This window comes from Heloderma suspectum, chromosome 14 (assembly GCF_057233095.1).
Source record: "Heloderma suspectum isolate Gila_16-S chromosome 14, 16-S_ref, whole genome shotgun sequence".
Taxonomy (NCBI): domain Eukaryota; kingdom Metazoa; phylum Chordata; class Lepidosauria; order Squamata; family Helodermatidae; genus Heloderma; species Heloderma suspectum.
This window is the reverse complement of record NC_139471.1, coordinates 23,060,329-23,080,075: the sequence shown is the minus strand read 5'-3', so window position 1 is coordinate 23,080,075 and position 19,747 is coordinate 23,060,329. Positions and strand designations below refer to the sequence as shown.

The window sequence follows — 19,747 nt, the reverse complement described above, 5'->3', positions numbered from 1 at the left end:
TTACCCTAAGACACAGTGGCCTCGTCAACCCAAGCCCCTGGTGGGAGGGGGCACACTCCTCCCATGCTTACAGGGGCTGCTTACAGCCCTGTCCCAGTTCGCCCTGTGATACACCCTCCAGGTGCAGTGAGGGCTCTCCACCCTCACTGCAGGGGCCGGACCCACATGGACAAGCTTCAGAGCCCTGCAAACTTGCTCCCTTTACCCCTTCCTGGATTACTTTAGAGGCAACAGTTTTCTGAAAGGCAAAGCTGATACACGTGTGCCGACAACAACCCAAATTTAAATTTTGCAACCAGTTTGAATTTGCAAATTTGCATTTTTTCAAATTTGCCTGCTTGCACATTCTTGAAATCCTGCTCAGGTCCCCTCTACCACACAAACACACATGCTTTTAGCTTCTGAGCTTTCATCAGGCCTTGCTCATGCACTTTCAGCTTTAAGGACTAGAAGCTTGCTTTTTTCGTTGTTTTTGTTTCAACGGAAGTGTATATTTTTGGAATGATGAATTCCATGCTCGGTACAAATTTCTGCATATGCCCAGTGCTACTGAGGGATCGTGGACTATGCATGCAGCCTTGCTTAAGTGCTTCCAGAAGCCAACAAATCTGGATCCCAAGTGTTCGTGTGGAGAGTTCATCTACTCCTCAACGGCCTCTGATGAACATAAATGTTCACCCTCTATGGCACACAAGGGCTCCGGGATGCACGCAGAGCTCTGCAGCTGCTCAGTTTCAGAGAGAGAGCGAGAACACCCTTGGGGCATTCCTTGTGCCTCCACAAAGCCGTAAGTGTGCGTACTAGATATAAGGAGCTAAAATCAAACCGTTGCTCCATCCACCCCAGTATTCTGTATTCTGACAGGCAGCACCTCTGCAAGGTCTCAGCCAATCAAGAGGGCGCTTCCTGGCCCTGCCACCTCATCTTTCTGAGCAGAGATGTTGAGGTTCAATCCTGACATCTTCTGCATGCAAAGCAGGTACCCTACTGCTGAGCTACAGTGCATCAGCAGTGCTGGGCGCAGGTCCCACCCGCCCTCTGGCCCTTCAGAATGAAACGAGCCCTTACACAGTGCCTGATATACATAAATAGGATTTTAGTTCACCATAACCAACATCCTCTACCATTTCTATAGCTTTGCATACCTCCCACTTCTCACCCCTTCCCACCTCCTCCTCCCACGATGCAAAACACAACGATCACCACTTTCTCCCGGCCCACTTGTACTTTGGTGAGGCGTGACCAAGGCCGGACTCTCTCTGGCGAGGCAGGTTCTTCTCCAGTGTGGATTCCATGATGCCAGCTCCCGCAATGTTCCCTGCCCTGCCATGCTTGGTCTTCTTAGATGGCTCTTTTTAAAAATCAGCTTGAGATGCGAGAGAGAGACAGCTTGTCGCTCCAGCTCCAACAGGACATCGTAAGTAGCTGGCCCTCCCACCAACAGCTGTCATTCAGAAGGGGGATGCTTCGCCACAAGGATCTTGGTCAAGGAGCGTCACTAGGACAGGCGGCAATAAATAAAAATATGACTCTGAGGTAGGAGGGCTCCTCCCACGGCGCAGATGGCTTCAGGCCAGAAAGACCTTCATTTTCCCCCAACAAAATGCAGCCTCTTCAGGGCCGGGAGCTCCTATAATCAACCAATTTATGGGCTGTGGTGCCATGGTATTGAGGCGGCGTGTGAGCGCCGGGGCTGAGGTGCAGTCTGTCTTGATGGCAGGTGACCAGGGCCATGCGGCGTTCGGGGACAACATGGCTGCAGGCCAGGCGCTTCTCGTCCAGGGCAGCCAGGTTGTACTCACAGAAGTCGATCAGCAGTTCCACCTGCTCGTGGAGGGAGAGAGACTTGTACCTCCTCTGTGCCAGAAAACAGACTGCCTCCACAAAAGCCTGCAGGCCCATTCCTGAAAGGAAAGGGGGAGTTAGGAATGAGGCATGGCCTTTCAGCCTAAAATCTTCTGCCCAGCCCACTCTGATGACACGCACGCATGCGCACACAGACAGGTTGAGCCTAGTGATCTCATGGAATGTATCCATTGACTGAGGATTGGTGATGCCAAGGAATGTCCACCAACTTTCCTCCTAACTGCTCGGAGGAGAAAACGTCAGCAACAGAATACTGACGAGCACCTGTGGCTTCTGCAAGGGGAGTCTAAGTTTCTTTTGGATGGGCATAAATCTCACATGTATGACATGTGAGCTGGCTGGGAAGCTGACAGCTGGAAAGAGGACTGGGGCAAGTAGGGTGAAGGGGATAGACCAGGAGAAGGGGACAGAGCAGACAAGTAGAGAAAGCAAGGAGCAGAGAGGAAGCTAGGTGGAAAAGACAGGTGAAGAGGGGTGGAGTCAGTGAATAGAGGTCATGAAGGAATGGGGAGACGAGGGAGCTGGAAAAAAGATCACACAAGGATCAGAGACTGTAAGGGTTATGTGTAACTGAGAGGAACAGATTTGGAGCCCAGAGGACTATGGGCCAGACAGCATGGTGGGCTGTGTTAGCCTGCATTATCCAGAGCCAGTCCTTTCATGCCTGGCGCTTCTAGCCCTCTTCCTTTATGGTGGCTGTTGGCACACCACCATGGGCAGTCCAACCCGCAGTTATTTATTTATTCGGTGCTATCAGACCCCTGCCTTTCCACCTCAGACTGAGGAGGGGCTCAAGACCACTTGCGAAAAGCAAAGTAAATAATAGAAAAATGGTACTATTTCATAAACTATAAAAAAACAAACCTATATTTTATTTTAAATCAGCAATACATGGCAACACTGGAAAGACCCAGAGCTAAAACAGGGATGAAACTACACAGCCAATAAACTAAAACAGCCTTCCCGAACCTAGTGCCTTCCAGAGGTGTTGGACTACAACTCCCAGAATGCCCCAGCTAGCAGGGGCATTCTGGGAGTTGTAGTCCAACACCTCTGGAAGGCACCAGGTTGGGGAAGGCTGCACTAAAAGCTTGCTGGAAAGGAACAACTTAGGACAAGAGCAGAAAACTGGTAAAGTGGGAGACAGATGACCCTCCTTAGGTGGGGAGTTCCACAGCTCTTGCCACAACAGAAAAGGCCGTCTCCTGCACCCCAACCACCAGAGCCCCAGAAGGTGAAAGGGTGCACAAAAAGGCCTCAACAGAGGACCTCAAGGGGCAGGGAGATTCATACAAGGAGAGGAGGTCTTTCAGGTATCATGGCCCTAAGGCAGCTTTCCCTAACCTGATACCCTCCAGATGTCAGACTACAACTCCCACTGTCCCCAGCAAACAGGCCCAGGGCCATGCTTGTTGGAGATGATGGGACTGGTAGTTCAGCCCATCTGGAGGGTGCAGGCCAGGCTGAGGAAGGTTGCCCTTAAGACTGTGCCAGTGCCAGCGCCAGGTTTTGGGGGGCTCATGGGCAAGACACCCTCAACGACCCCCCTTCCTAGTGCGTCTGCCTTCTCACCAACATTGTCACCCGCTGCTCTTACTCCTCATCCTTTTCCTTGTCATTGCCATCACTTGCTTGTTTGACAAGCAGAAAGCCAGTGAGCAGTATACCTTGGTATCCCAGCTTCTGGGGAACATGGGCGGGAGAGCGCTGTTGCACTCTTGTCCTGTTTGTGGGTTGGGCAGCTGGTTGGCCACTGTGTGAAAACCATCCTGGACTAGATGGACCCTTGGTCTGTTCCACAGGGCCTTTCTTCTGCTTTTGTTGTTCTAAGCAGGCCACGGCATCTCCTGCTCCTCCCCCTCACCACCTCCATTGTCTGGGCCAGAGCGAGAGGCAGGGGAAAGAGCAGGCTGCAATGGCGAAGGTGAGGCGCAACTCCAGGGGGCTCTTGTCAGTGGGCCCCTGCTGGGGTGTGGGCCCTCGGCAGGTGCCCAGCCATGCCTACCCTCGACACCGGCCCTGGGCTGTGCTCACTCCGTCCAGAAAAGACATGTCCTCACAATGGAAAGAGATGGCCGTGTTTTTTTCAGTCATACCAAGACATTTTCTTGTTTTAGTAAGTGAAGGAGAGGGTAGACCAGCTCATTAAAAAATAGCACCGGTGTTCCCAAACCTGGCAGTGAATTAAAACATCCAACTTAATACCTAACTGAGGATCTGTGTGGCCCGCCGAACCTTTTGCAATATGCCAGCAATCAGGAAAGGCCTTTGAGAGGCTCGTTCGGTGAAGGGCAAACGCTGAAGGAGAATAATTTTCCGATAAGGCTTCAAAGTATGTATATATTATATATTGTTATTTTTGCACATTCAATCTGGGCTTATTGAGGCAAGCAGAGGAAAAGGCTCTTTTGAAACAGTACAATTACGCTCTGAAGTATAATTTCCCTCAACCGAGGGCTGCAATTGGGGTCACCCATGAGGTGGGCGGCGAATCGTCTGGCAAAGAGCCTGCCAGGTTTATCGGAGCTCAGCAGATGCCAGACCTGGACTGCATTTTATCAGTCATAGTGGAGTGGCGTGGGATGGAAAAGACACATGCTACACACACACACACACACACACACACACACACCCCTAAGTGGCAGTCCCGCAGAGCTTTTAATGAAATAAGTAAGTTAGAAGCTCTGCTATTTTACTGCGGTGTGCATGCATGGAAACCACAACCATTTTTGGTAATTAACAATAATAATAACTGGGAGGATAGCATGCTGAAAAGTGAAGGGGTGCCCTCGAGTGCCTTCTTTATTCAGGTTCAAAAGAGCAGTTTTTTTGTTTTAGAGCTCAGACTACATCCCTGCCTTGTACATAGGTTCTTGAGCAAGTTGGTTTTCTTTTAGTCTCACCAGTTTGTGTCTGGGAAATGAGTGTTTTGTAACCAGCCATGCCCACTATGACAGCCAACGTATGGATGGGCAAGCCCGCAATGGCAGCCATTTTGTGAGAGCACCCACAACCCTGAAAATTACAATTGTCTCCACTGGCCCAAAAAGGTTGTGGACCCATTGCATGCCTTAATGGCTAAAGGCTGAGCCAAGATCAAAGCCCATGTCATGGCAAGCAGTTCTCAAATATCCCAGTTTCCATGCAAAAAACAAAAGGTGCAAAGATTAGAGTGCTGGATTTAAAAGCCAGGAGATCAGGGTTCAAATCCCCACTTAGCCATGAAGCAAAGCCACTGTCCCTCAGCCTAATCTACCTCACAGGGTTGTTGTGAAGACAAAATGATGGTGGCGGAGGGAAAACATGTATGGCACCATGAGATCTTTGAAGGAAGAGTGGGACAACTTGAAAAAATAAAAGTGCCGGGGCTTTACCTGGACAGCTGTATTTATATGTTTGATACCTGCTGGTGTGTGTGCACGTGCACATGTGTGTGTGTGTGTGGTGTGGTTGCAGTCCGATCCTGGGCAATTCAAGTTGACCCCAGCTTGCTGGCTGCTGGAAATGGAAATGGAGTGAGCCAACAACTCAATCCCAGCACTAGATATGGGAGTTCCAAGAAGCCCTGAAATGGTTCAGTCAACCCATATGAATTTAATAATTCAGTATTATTACAAACACAGTGAGAATGCAATGGAGACGGGAAGCAGATTCCATCATATTTATTTTATTATTTACAATATTAATTTAAATATTAATTTCTGCCTGACCACAGGCTTCGAAGGCAGCTTACAATGAAAGAACAACGTGAGTTGGAAATTTACTGGGCATTCTGTGACATCACACAAGCACAGCCAATGGTGGGATAGGGTGGGTGGGGTCCCACAGACAAGAAGTTTGTTTGCTCTGCTGTTGCCTCCCCATTTAGCCTATGGGCAGACTGTCCTTTTTTTCAAGTGTATGTGGATGATTCATTGGGGAAATGGCACATCAGATGCCCTTTGCCATTCAATGGGTGTCTCCATGGTTCATGTAATAGAACTCATTCCCTATTCTTGCTTCTTTTGTGGGCAGGGGGAGGGGGATTTATCCAAATCCCCCTGGCTGATAATACTCTAATTTCCATTCCCAATTCCCTGGCATAAAACGTCTTTGAGGATATTAAAATAAAACCCATCCATTACAATTTTTAATAAAACCTGACAATTAAATTGGCGTAAGGGACACAGAATGAGCATTTAAGGCTTCCTGTTGTTAAAGTTCATTGGGATCCAAAGCACATATTAAAAACCTGAGGGGGAACATACACAAAAGAGAGAAAGTCCCTTGTAAAATAAATGTCATCATTTTCCAAATGTGGGTTTTTAATTTTGCCTTTCTACGCATGTCTCCCTTTTATAGGCCCTCTGTGGGAGGCCATTTAAGCTCTGTCACCCCTTAGAACAAATTTATACGCATTCTCATTGCAAAGCACCAGGCATCTGCGGGTTCAACTTCCCTTGGCTCGTGCTTGAGGATTCCAGAGCATTACTGGAAATTCTACACTTGCCCAAAGAAAAGCAGCTATGTCCAAGCAGCACTGAGCAGAAAGATGACAAGCTGGGACGGCCAACTACCTAAATTGCCCCTGTGGACTGTGCCGTCAGTATATCCCCAGCTCTGACCAGGATGAGAATATTTCCCCCGCCCCTTCCATCATCATCATCACCATCACCACCACCAACATCAGAATCATAAAATAGTGGGGTTGGAAGGGGCCTATAAGACCATCAAGTCCAACCCCCTGCTCAATGCAGGAATCCAAGTCAAAACATCCCTGACAGATGGCTGTCCAGCCTCGTCTTGAATGCCTCCAGTGTGGGAGAGCCCAGCACCTCCCTGGGTAATTGGTTCCATTGCCGTATTGCTCTTACAGTCAGGAAGTTTTTCCTGATGTTCAGCCGGAATCTGGCTTCCTGTCACTTGAGCCCATCATTCCGTGTCCTGCACTCTGGGGTGATCGAAAAGAGATCATCCTTCCTCTCTGTGACAGCCTTTCAAGGACTTGAAGAGCGCTACCCTATCTCCCCTCAGTCTTCTCTTCTCAAGGCTAAACATGCCCACTTCTTTCAGTCTCTCCTTGTAGGGCTGTTTCCAGTCCCCTGATCATCCTTCTTGCCCTCCACTGAACCCTCTCCAGTTTGTCTGCCACCTTCTTAAAGTGTGGTGCCCAGAACTGGACACAGTACTCCAGATGAGGCCTAACCAGTGCTGAGTAGAGGAGAACTAGTACTTCCTGGGATTTGGAAGCTATGCTTCTATTAATGCAGCCCAAAAGAGCATTGGCCTTTTTTGCAGCCACATCACATTGTTGGCTCATATTCAGCTTGTGATCGACAACAATTCCAAGATCCTTCTCGCTTGTAGTATTGTTGAGCTAAGTATCCCCCATCTTGTAACTGTTCATTTGGTTTCTTTTTCCTAGGTGCAGAACTTGGCATTTATCCCTATTAAATGTCATTCTGTTGTTTTCTGCCCAGAGCTCCAGCCTATCAAGATCACTTTGAATTTTGTTTCTGTCTTCCAGGGTATTAGCTATCCCATCCAAGTTTGTGTCATCTGAAAATGTGATAAGCATTCCCTGCACCTCCTCATCCAAGTCATTAAAAAAAATGTTGAAGAGCACCGGGCCCAGGACTGAGCCCTGCGATAACCCGCTTGTTACCTCTCCCCAGTTTGAGAAGATCCCATTGATAAGCACTCTTTGAGTCCGATTTTGTAGCCAAATGTGGATCCACCGGATTGTTGTTTCATCTAGCCCACCTTGAGCTAGCTTGCTCATCAGGATATCATGGGGCACTTTGTCGAAAGCTTTGCTGAAGTTGAGGTATATTATGTCCACAGCATTGCCACAGTCCACAAGGGAGGTGACCTGATCAAAAAATGAGAACAGATTCATATGGCAGGATTTGTTCTTGACAAATCCATGTTGGCTTCGAGTAATCACTGCATTGTTTTCAAGGTGCTTACAGATGGATTGCTTTAGAATCTGCTCCAGAATTATCCCAGGGTTTGATGTAACACTGACTGGTCTTAGTTCCCAAGTTCCTCATTTTTGCCCTTTTTGAAGATAGGGACAACATTAGCCCTCCTCCAGTCATCTGGCACTTCACCCGTCCTCCATGATTTCCCAAAGATAATAGACAGTGGTTCTGACAGCTCTGATTTTATTTATTTATTTATTTATTTATTTTATTAATCGCCTATCTGGCTGGTCACCCAGCCACTCTGGGCAATGAACAACAACAAAACAGTTCATACAATAAAATTCTACATTAAAAACATCATAAAAATACCCTAACCCACCCCAAATGCCTGCCTGAACAACCATGTTTTTAATGTGCGGCAGAAGCTCATTAAAGAGGTTAACTTTAAACTTCTGCCAGTTCCTTTATTACTCTTGGATGCAGTTTATCTGGGCCTGGAGATTTGAACTCATTCAAAGTCATAAGATGTTCCTTGACCATATGCCTATCAATCTCAAGCTGCAATCCTGCCCCTTCAGCCTGCACTTCGCCTTGGCCAGGAGGGTCATAGACCCTCTTTTGGGAGAAGACCGAGCCAAAGTAGGAATTGAGCACCTCTGCCTTTTCTTTGTCATCTGTTATCATTTTGCCATCCTTATTTAATAGCTGAACCATCATTTCTTTCCTCTGTCTTTTACTACGCACATAGCTGAAGGAAGCCTTTTTGTTGCTTTTAGCATCCCTCGCTAACCTCAGCTCATTCTCAGCTTTAGCCTTCCTGACGCCATCCCTGCAATTCTGTGCTACCTGCCTATACTCTTCCTTTTTTGTTTGGCCTTCTTTCCACTTCCTATATGTGTCCTTTTTTGTTTTCAGGTCATCTCTAAGCTTTTTGTGAAGCCACATTGGCTTCTTCTGTTGTCTTCCACCTTTTCTTCTTCTTGGAATTGATTGTGATTATGCCTTGAGAACTTCCTTTTTTAAAAGCCCATCTTGGACTCCTTTTCTCGTTAGAGTCGCTTGCCATGGGACCTTACTGATCATTGTTCTGAGTTTATTAAAAATGGCTTTCCTAAAATCCAGGGTACGCATTTGGCTACACTCGGCTTTTGCTTGCTTTAGAAGCAAGAACTCAAGTATAACATGGTCACTTTCCCCCAGAGTTCCCATAACTGCTACTTTATCCACTAAGTCATCTCTGTTGGTTACAATCAAGTCAAGGATAGCCCATCATCCAGTTCCCTCCTCTACTTTCTGTAGGAAGAAATTATCAGCAACACAAGTCAGGAATTTCTTGGAGGGGCCATGTTTTGCAGAATTTGTCTCCCAACAAATATCGGGGAAATTGAAGTCCCCCATGACTACAACATCATGCTTCCTTGAAACATTGGCTATTTGCTTTTCAAAAGTTTCATGTTCGTCTTCTCCTTGTTTGGGTGGCCGGTAGCAGATTGCGACCACCATGTTCCTTTTATTCTTTGCTGCATTTATTTTAACCCAGATGCTCTCAGTGGGGCTCCCAAGCTCATCCTCCTGTATTTCTGTGCAGAGATATATATTTTTAACATATAGTACAACTCCACCTCCCTTTTGGTTCCTCCTGTTCTTTTTGAACAAGTTATATCCTTCAATTGCTTTATTCCAGTCATGGGAGTCATCCCACCAAGTTTCAGTTACACGTATCAATTCATAATTTCTCTCCTGTATTAAGAGTTCAAGTTCGTTCTGTTTGTTTCCCATACTCTGAGTATTAGTATATAGACATCAAAGACCATATGCTTTATAGTCTGCCTTTCTTCCTACATGTTTCTGAAGGCTATTACAGCTGTTCTCTCCGTTGTGGTGTATGAGCCTTCATCCATTGTTACCCTCAACTTTACGTCTCCCTCCCCCATAGGATTCAGTTTAAAGCCCTCCCGATGAAGTTCTTCATGCCATGGCCAAACACATTCTTCCCAGCCTTTCTGAGGTGCAACCCATCCCTTGCCAACAGCCCATCTTCCAGGAAGTATAGCCCGTGGTCCCAGAATCCAAATCTCTCTCGTCAGCACCACTTTCGTAGCCAGTCATTCACCCTGAGTATTTTTCTTTCCCTTTCTGTCCCTATTCTAACTACTGGAAGGATGGATGAATAAACTATCTGGGCCCCAAAGTTCTTGAGTTTCCTTCCCAAAGCTTCAAAGTCTGACGTGATCTCTTCGTAGCTCCGCTTGGCGGTATAATTTGTTCCCACATGGATGAGAAGAAAGGGATACCTATCAGTAGGCTTTATGAGTGTAGGCAACCCTTCAGTCACGTTTCTAATCTGTCCTCCTGGGAGACAGCAAAGCTGGTGAGTCCAGGGGTCTTTGCGACATACTTGGGTTTCGATCCCACGCAGCAAGGAGTCTCCCACTACTACTACTCTTCTCTTCTTGTTGTTGTAGGCCTGGGTTTCATTGCTTCTGCTTGACTTGCTCGCTCTCATGCAGGTTCCCCTGTAATTCTTCCTCTGCAGGCTATCCTCCAGTCCCATCCTCAAGTACCTGGAAATGGTTCCATAGTTCCAATGCTTCCACTGGTGTAGAGTAGCTTCCCGTTCTTCTGCTCCTGTCACCCTTTTCCAAGGAGTATTCTCTACTTCATTTTTCCTCACGTCAGCATTTTCCTCTTCTGCCTCAGCTTGCTGTTGCTCTTCTAGCTTCTGGACTTCGTTTTGCTGCTGTAGTTCCACTGTTCTGTCCAAGAACTCTTTGTCTTCTCTTCAGTCCACTTACTTTTTCTTCCAACAGTGTGATCAACTTGCACTTATTGCACGTGTAGGCCATATTGATCTCAGACAAGGAAACTAATATTGTACAGGCCTTGCAGGTCACCAACACTGGAGAGTCTTTTCCTTCCATAGTCTCTATTCCCTTTATGTTTCTAGCTTTCTGATTGTACTGGAATAACCTGTGCTTTGTCCTCTATTCACTGGAGGTTAACAACAGTGTCCCACTGGTATGGAAGTGTGTGTTACAAGAAAAAATAATTAAAACAAACAAAAATGGTTAGGGGCCTCCCCCTTGACCTCCCCTGCCAAACTCCCGTGGCAAACTCCTGTTTTCTCTCCCTGTTCACTTGCTCTGATTGCTCATTCTGTGGGAGCTTGCTTGCTTGCTTGTATAGCCCCTAGACCAGCTGGAGCAGCTTCCTCGGCTCTGCTCTGCTCTGCTCAGCTAGGAGGGGGGAATTATTCTTCCCACTGGTTTACTCTGTCCTGTGTTCTACTTCTCCTAAATTTCAGTTCAAAAGGAATTCTGTGTGCGCAGTTTGCCACAGCTTTCAATGCCTTCTGTTCATTGGCATATTTTTCCCCATTCTATATTACCAATGTTCATGCATGCATAGATGCAACCCCGGAGATGTGTTCTTGTAGGCTGCACAAAAAGAATCAAGGTCCAACAGGCAGGGCTCAAAATCCAGAACAGCAAACAAACATCAGAGGGAGCAGAGGCAGATCCATCGACCAGTGGAGGCTGGTGGCTCCAATGTCAATGGGGCTCCTTTGAAGTTCTGACTGAGACCTAGAGCAGATTCACTGCCCCATGGACAACTGAGCCACCAGCCTCCACTGCTGTCACCAAAGTCAACTGGGACTCAAGATCTAAGGCAACCAACAGGGAAAAGGAGCAAGCATGTACACCTCTCTCTCTCTCTCTCTCTCTCTCTCACACACACACACACACACACACACACAGCTCATTAAGGGAAACTATATTACTAAGTAGGTCATGACACCCGCACAAATCAGTGGTTTGCCACTGAAATTCAGCAGCAAACCACTGTGGAGGCTTACTGAGGCCAAATTTAGCTTGAAAACAAGCTAAATTTGACTTCAGTAGTATGTCTCCATAGGTGGAGGCTTACTAAGGACACATTTAGCTTGAAAATAATTTAAATTTGTCCTCAATAAGCCCTGTAGCAGTTAAACCACCAATTTTTATTCTGCTGCTGCCGCAGGGAAAATGCAGCCTGCAGGGAAGGCCAGGCGGGGGGAATTGTACCACCCATAGCTGCCCATCCGATATAGACACCATCCTCACAGCAAAGATGAGTTGCACAAGCTCTGAGTCAGGGGCTTTATAGGGCCCGGTGGACAGGGATTGGCCGTTGACAGTCAGCTGACAGGATGCTCAGGTAAGTTGGTACTGCAGCCTAGATGGCACCCTCAAAGCACGGGGCTTTATCTGCTAGGCCTACGGTGGGAAAAGGGCACTGGCACTGCAAAAGGTAAAAACTGCTGGAGCATTCTAGATACCACCCACGCCCACTGCAACAGCAATCTAAAAATGGCCTGCAGCCAGGACAATGAAAGGTGCAATCTAGCCAAGGGAAACAATCCAGGAAATTTGCAGAACAGCTGCATTTTGGTGTGGCTCAGAGGAAGGCATGAAGCTTTTAGAGAGGGGGAGGAGAATTCTGTTACCCTGAATGCAGTGTAAATAAATATTTTTCTTAGCGCCCATTTTGGTCAGCAAAACAAAGACACAATACTGATAAACAAAACACACATGAACACGCGCGCCGCACACACACACACACAAATCTGTGCTAGCAACACCCCACGAACAACAGATTCTGCTTATCTGCAGCAATTTAAGATGCAAAGCAAAACCAAGGGCTAATCCAGAATTAACAATGGGCCAGATGGCAATGTTCGTTTGAAGCAATAAACATGAAAAATAAGCTTCCTGTTGCTCTGACTGCCTATCAATTTCAGTACTTACTAATGAAATTCAAAAGTTGGACATTTCTGCTAACTTACTTCATTGCTGGGTAAGTTCTAATAGCTTGTGGGGTTTTTCCCACAAGATTTGCAGATTCCTCAGCAAAATTCAGCAATAGGTTTGGTTTTCTTGAAGGTAAGAAAACTCAGTCCCAAAAGTGAAATCTAATATGCATAGTTACCCTCAATGGGTTCCAGTTTCCACTCCCACATTAACTACCCCCCACCCTTTCTTACCAACAAAGTGACCTGGACTTTAGCAGCCACCTGCAATAGCTTGATACAGAGGTCTTCCTCACCACTTCAATGAATAATGCCATTTAATGAATTTTCACTTGAGAAGCTTTTAAGTAGCCCCATTCAGCTCTAGAGCCAAGGGTAAGGACTGGTTTTGTTTTGGTGGGGTTTTTTTTCCATTTTAAGAGGGAAAGGCAATCTCCTTTGCTCAAGCTTACACAAACCCGCACAACTCCATTTTGCTCAGCATCTCCTGCATCCAGCCTGCCATTAGAGTGGGCTTGGGATGTATGAGAACTTCATTTTTGCTTGCTAAAATGTGAGCATGCCCCATTTGAAGCTCCCAACGCAAGCGCATGTCCACCAGAAATATTCACAAACTGTCAAACATGTGCTCGTGTTCATCTCATTCCAGATTCCCAAATGATTTGTGAAAATTTCCTAATTTGCACAACTTTCCTCTGCAGATTGAATCAGCCTCTCTTTAGACTATGGAGGAAATTTCTGCAAATTTCAGGAGATTTGCACAGATTTGGGGAGATCTGCACAAATCTCCTGTTCAATCGAATTTGCACAACTTTTCCATTCACGCAGCACGTGCAGCGATCACAGCGATGTTCAGAGAATCCTTGCGATCTTGAACATCGCTTGTTTGCCTGTCCCTAGAGTGGGCTCCATCATCTCTTTCATTAGGAAGCTGGAGAAGCCACCAAACCAATCTCTATCCCCCGCCCCCCCCTTGGGATCATAAAAAAGGAAGCTTACCTGCATCTCTTTGGTCCATGGCAAGGCCACTCCCCTTTCTGGTGATGTCGATATACAGGATATCTGCAGCAGCCATGCTGAACCCGCTGTTGCTTATCTTGCTGTTTCTGGCGAGGATTAAAGAAAGATACGGAGGTACGGGGGTGGGGGGGCAGGACAGACAATGAGGATTAAGAAGGAACCATCCTGGTGTGACACAGAAGACTTCCAATGGCACTGTGAATTGATATAAGCAAATTCAGAAACTGAATTCACTTAGGTGAGCATTAGGTCAGGGGTGCAGAACCTCTTTCAGCCCAAGGGCCAAATTCAAGTTTGGAGACACTCTCAGGGGCCACATTCCAATGCTGCGTGGGGCCAAGTGCAAAAGGGACAGGGCCAAAATAACCCAAATGGCAGCCTATTTTCGCTTAAAGCTCTAACTGCCAGTAACTCAGGGGCCATGGGCCTCTGGGGAATCCCAGAGGGCTGGAGTAGGAGCATGGAGCTTCCATCTAGCCCTTGATGACTTAAGCAACAGCTAAACCTTCCTAAGGGAGGCCTGCTCGCACTGATCTCTTGCTACCCTTGTTCCTGCCACCTGTCAGGGATGAGTCCAAGCACTCTGAGATGTCTGACAGCTCCAATTCTGAATCAGAGTTGGAGCAGCTAGATCAGAAGCCATGGGAGGGACCTTCTCTAGTGAACCAAGACACTGGGAGAGATTCCTCTGAAGACCTTGACAAACAAATGGCCAGGCTGAGTCACTGCCCCCTCCCTCCACCATGAGAACTCAAGTTTCCAATGAGGAGGAGGAGGAGTGGTGTGAGTTGGAAGATGCTAGGCCACGTCACAAAGCAAAGTGGCAAAAGTTAGGGGCAGGGCTCAGACACTCAGACAGGATCGCCACTCTTGGAAGCCAACGTAGGAGGAAGCCACCCTAAGGGAGGAGCATCACTGCAAAGTAAGTCTGGCTGTGAAGTTCATGCCCAAAGCGACTTCACTACCCTCCATCGTCTCCTCTAATTAGGGATCACAGATTAGTTGTTTAGGGGCCTGAGGCAGTCTGAGAGTTTCCTGGAATCTGCATTTGTAAAGGGCTAGTTTCTAGCAAAATAAAGCAGTATTAGCCTGAAGCTCTGTCTCCTGGTGGTGTTGATTGTGAAGGGGAAGGATGATCCATTTCTGGCACCACCACCACCCCCCTGGTTTTCCCTCCATTGCCTTCTCCACTGCCAAAATGAAGGCTCCTTGGGGCAGGAGCCTGTTGTTGCTGTTTGTTTTGCATATTACCGCAGCAAGCACAAGACATGTTGAGAGTAGTGTCAAATTATATAAACAATAAAAATAATAAATAATGACAACAAATGACTTGAGAATAATCCTCAACAAAAATGATGTAATGGGGCGCTTCTCCATGTGACCCAACATCCTGACTGTGGTTGGAGTGGATCCCAGTTCCCTAAGCAGCGCATGTAGGCTGCAATTTTGTGAGAGTGCAGGGGGAGGAACGCAGAATGTAGTCTGGGGTGCAGAATTCAATTTTAATTTAAAGGAAAAGAGCAAGTTTCTGGCCTATGTTGCTGTGAAATTGTGTGCACTGGAAGCACTGGCTCCAGCCTTAGAAGCCAGGAGGGTGGCTTAGCGAGTTTTCCCTGTGGTTGGAATGAGCTCTTTTGCTCCCTCCCAGTGAACAGAAAAACCAAGGTAATTTATGCAAAATAGCAAAAATGACAGAGTAAGTTATGTCAAGTCAAAGACATTTTTTAAATCGGTTCGGCTTTTCATGATCTGTGTAAGTTGCAGAATTTAGCATTTCTTGGTGCTGAACTTAAAATTTCCTGAGTGCAGAATCTTAATATTCATAGAATCATAGAAGAGTAGGGTTGGAAGGGGCCTACAAGGCCATCGAGTCCAATCCCTGTTTGTAGCACAAACGAGGGAAGAACATAAGAAAAGCCTTGCTGGATCAGACCAAAGGCTTATCCAATCCAGCATTCTTCTTACACAGTGGCTAACCAACTGCCTGTGGGAAACCCACAAGCAGGACAGGAGTGCAACAGCACCCGCCCACTCATGTTCCCCAGCAACTGGTGTACATAGGCATACTGCCTCTGATACTGGAGGTAGTACATAATCATCAGGACTAGTAGCCATCGATAGCATTCTCATCCAGGAATTTGTTTAATCCCCCTTTAAAGCCATCCAAATTGGTGGCCATCACTACACCTTGAGGTAGCAAATTCCATAGGTTAACTATGCACTGTGTGAAGAATTCCTTCCTTTTATCTGTCCTGAACCTCCCACCTTTCAGCTTCATGGGATGACTGCATCCAGTTCTAGTGTTATACAAAAGGGAGAAAAATGTCTCCCTATCCTTGTCAATGTCCCAGAAGAAGCAGAGAAAAGCACTCAAGATCATAAATGAGAAGGAAACAACCCTACAGACTCCACTGAACCACATCATTAAGGCAAGAGAGAGAGAGAAAACTGTGTGACAGCATTCAGCAATTCATCCAGAAATTTACCCAACAGCTCACAAGAAGCTGCACATGGGAGTTCAATGCGAAACCAGGGTGTTCTTTTGGAGGATCTCCAAACCCCTCACCTTATAAAAGTCCGGAAAGCTGTGGGTCCCAACTTGGTTGTCCCTTTCACACCCAGGAAACGGATGAACAAAGCCGCAATCCGGTCCACCAGCCGCAGGTAGTTGAATTGTTTCGAGTACTTTGGGAAGACTTGCTTCAGGCAAATCGTGGGAATGTTGGCATCCAGGGTTTTGCTGCCATCCAACTCCAGTTTTTCCATGGACCCTTCTTCGAGCAAGTCATCTCTTTCCTGCGATGTAGCATCACTGGGCTCAGCTCTGCAGTTCAAACAGCAACATAAAAATTGCATTAATGTGTCTTATCATTCCCCTCACCATGGGAATCCCCCTCCCCTACAGAAGTGATCGTGTCTGTCCATTAACACCCTGTCAGTGTTTTCTATCATAAAAACCCATTTTCAAGGACTTAGCGAAGAAACTGGGTGCAAATATTTACTCAGGCTTAGAAGAAACCATTCTGCACAACACAAACCTAAAGGAGGGAGGGGGGAGAATTTCTGCTGAGACATCACTAAACCCCTTAAAACAAGGCAAAATATTTACAAGATCTTTCATGCTATTTGTGGTGTGAGTGTCCAGAGGCCCAGCAAACCAAGGGCAGCCGACCAGCCACAGAACATGGCAACCCCACTGTGTTTGCAATTATAGCAGGCAGGATACTGAAGGCTCCATTAGATCCATCAGAATAGCTGCCTGGCTACTGTGTTGGGCATGGTGGATCACCACTTGGCCAAGCCTGCCTTAGTGCAAATTCTGTATATATGTAATGTGGTTTATTTTATTTGGCTTTATGGAATGGCTCCACCTCCCCTAAAGATTTACAAAGGGGAGGAAAGGGCCAACCAGCAAGATGCAGTAGCATCAGACTGCGGAAGGCAGCAGAAAGAAAGTGTAGACCAGTAGCCTGAAACTCAATGCAGTTTTCTGCTGGTCTCATGGTTCCAGATTTACGATGGATCAAGTGTTCTGACGTAAGTGGTCTTCGCCACCCCCTCCTTCCCACAGCAGCCGGTAAATGTGCGTGTGGCGTAGTGGCGAGAGTGTTGGACTGGGAGCTGGGAGATCTGGGTTCTAGTCCCCACTCGGCCATGGAAGCTCACTGGGCGACTTTGGGCCAGTCACACACTCTCAGCCCAACCTACCTCACAGGGTTGTTGTTGTGAGGATAAAATGGAGAGGAGGAGGATAATGTAAGCCGCCTTGGATTCCTTGCAAGAGGAAAAAAGGCGGGATATAAAAATGCAATTTAAAAAAAAATTAAATGCTATGCAGAGGGTCAAGAGACTCTGCTGAATGGGGCGAGCTGTGATGTGGGACAGATCCCCCCAAATCAGGTGGAGGGACCTTCCACGAGTGGAATCCTTCCTCTCGTGGAAGGCAGATCCTGGATCCAATCCACTGCATGGATGGCCTGGCACAGGCCTGGGAAAGTTGTGCCAAAACTTCTCCCTTCCCTCAAAATTCCTCATAGGCTTGTTGCGAGCAGGAACCTCCAAAGCTCGATTCCAAATTTCACTTTCAGCAAAATTTTGTGGCGACTCCAGGTTACCTGGTTATCTGAGGTTCTCAAGCAGAACCAGGTCGAGAGCTGCTGCCACAGTCAGGTGGAAATTTCTCAGACAATGGTTGCCTGAACGCAGCCCCAGTCAATTCAATTGGCACACATTATTCCCCGTTTTACTTGTCATAGAATAGTAGGGTTGGAAGGGGCCTATAAGACCATTGAGTTCAGCCCCCTGTGCAATGCAGGAATCCAAGTCAAAGCATCCCTGACAGGTGGCTGTCCAGCCTCATCTTGAATGCCTCCAGTGTTCAGGTATGTTCTGGATGCAGCTCATAAAGAGTAACTGTGTCACCAAGTAGGTCAGGGCCAGGCAACCACACACATAGATGAAGCTAGATTTTAATTAGGATCTTCACCATGTTGAAGGCTCATTTTTATTCTTGGCCAGGAAATGGCATGCAAGAGTTTTTCTACCACCATCACTCCCATCCCCGAATGTTAGCTAAATTGATCCCTCTTGAAAAGCCCCGTTACATTTTCCTCAATGCTCCAGGAGCCATCTGCCGCACAAGAACCATCTACGTAAAGTAGATGACATAACTGCTAAGGTATTCTCCATGCACCCAAAACAATTTTGATGTTTAAAAGATTCCACTGAATGTGGCTTAGAGACAGCACCTGACGCAACAGAAAATGCCCAACCTCCTTGTTTCCTTTTGACCCAACAGAGGACGCACCTTGCTTTATTATTTCAGCAGCAACATCGACACGTGCAGAGCTGCTGTTGTGTGGCAAGCTGCCACTGAAAAACAATATTTGAACCAAATGAGAGGGGTTTCTTCTTCAGAGGCAAAACAACAAAGACAAATGGAGCTTCAGGGAAACTGCAGAAAGAGAGGTGAGACAGCGAGACCCTCTCCATCGGCCTGGCTAGGACATAGTGCTCTTTTCTCCTTCCCTCCCAGAACTCTCTCCATCAAGAACCATTCCACACAGCTGCATCTTGGGAGATGTGAGAGAGCAAGGCCCACTCCACCAGCATCCACAGAATGACACAGGTTTTCCAGGACAGTTCGAAGAACAGTCTGGATTAATATGGAACCAATTACCGAGGGAGGTGGTGGGCTCTCCCATGCAGGAGGCATTCAAGACGAGGCTGGACAGCCACCTGTCAGGGATGCTCTGACTTGGATTCCTGCATTGAGCAGGGGGTTGGACTCGATGGTATTGTAGGCTCCTTCCAAGCGTACTATTCTATGATTCTGTGCACTCCCCTGAAGAGTTTCTTCTTCGTTTGTTCTACTGCTTCACATGACTGCCATTTCTCTTTTTGTTTTCTGAATATTCAAAGATGTTATTTTTTCTGATGTTATTTCGTTGTTTTTAGTTAATCTGTCAGTTTTTCTTTCTCCTGCATTTGAATGTTTTAAATCTCAAGGTCATTCTGTCCTGAATACAAAGAACTTTTGGAAATTTTGGTCAATTCTTATTAAAACTGAAAGAAAACAAAATTCTCACCCATCTGCACAGAATACATTCAATATGTACAGCTATTCCAAGCACATATAGGACTGTGTTGTACCCGCCTGCCATATAGCTATTAAAGATGAGGGGCCTGTCAGGAAAAAGAGGTGGCGACCCTAATTAAGTAGTAACATGGTTGCGTGCACAGGGATTCCAACCCAGACTTTTAAGAGAAAAGCCCTGGACCTGGATGGACAAATATGTCATTTTCAGTTTCTCCCACATTCAAATTTTTTAAATCTCAAATTCTTTATGTGCCCACTATGGAGAACTTTGCAAATTTTGGGAAAATCTGATCAAAACAAGAATGAAATGAAATGCTCACACATCCCTGTTCTATGCCACTTTAGGGGCTTCTGCCAAAAAGCAGCCTACAAATATTAAAAAGCAAATGAACAAGAGAGGAAGCCACTCTGAGGAACTGGGGAATCTGGGGAAAGGGATGGAGAACACAGAGGCAGAACTTTGCTCTGACAGAACAATCAAGGGCAGATCTACCAGAAAGCCGAGCCAGGGGAAAAGAGGACCAGCAACAGACCCTCTGTTCTTCACAAGTCCAACAGAATTAAATC

General features: G+C 46.7%; 1 protein-coding gene across 2 annotated transcripts in view; it reads right to left on the bottom strand.

The window, feature by feature from the left end:
* TTLL11 (tubulin tyrosine ligase like 11) overlaps positions 1–19,747 on the bottom strand; it is a 108,622-nt gene that overhangs the window by 14,984 nt on the left and 73,891 nt on the right. Inside the window, exons 7-9 of one of the 2 annotated variants that reach the window (XM_084820869.1) lie at positions 16,148–16,405; positions 13,561–13,667; positions 1,076–1,904 (exon numbers count right to left, since the gene is read on the bottom strand). In XM_084820869.1, the coding sequence (XP_084676995.1) occupies positions 1,615–1,904; positions 13,561–13,667; positions 16,148–16,405 (655 nt within the window). In that variant the 3' untranslated portion in view covers positions 1,076–1,614. Of the gene's footprint in view, positions 1–1,075; positions 1,905–13,560; positions 13,668–16,147; positions 16,406–19,747 lie in introns of those variants that run through there. The other variant, XM_084820870.1, reaches the window with a different exon arrangement.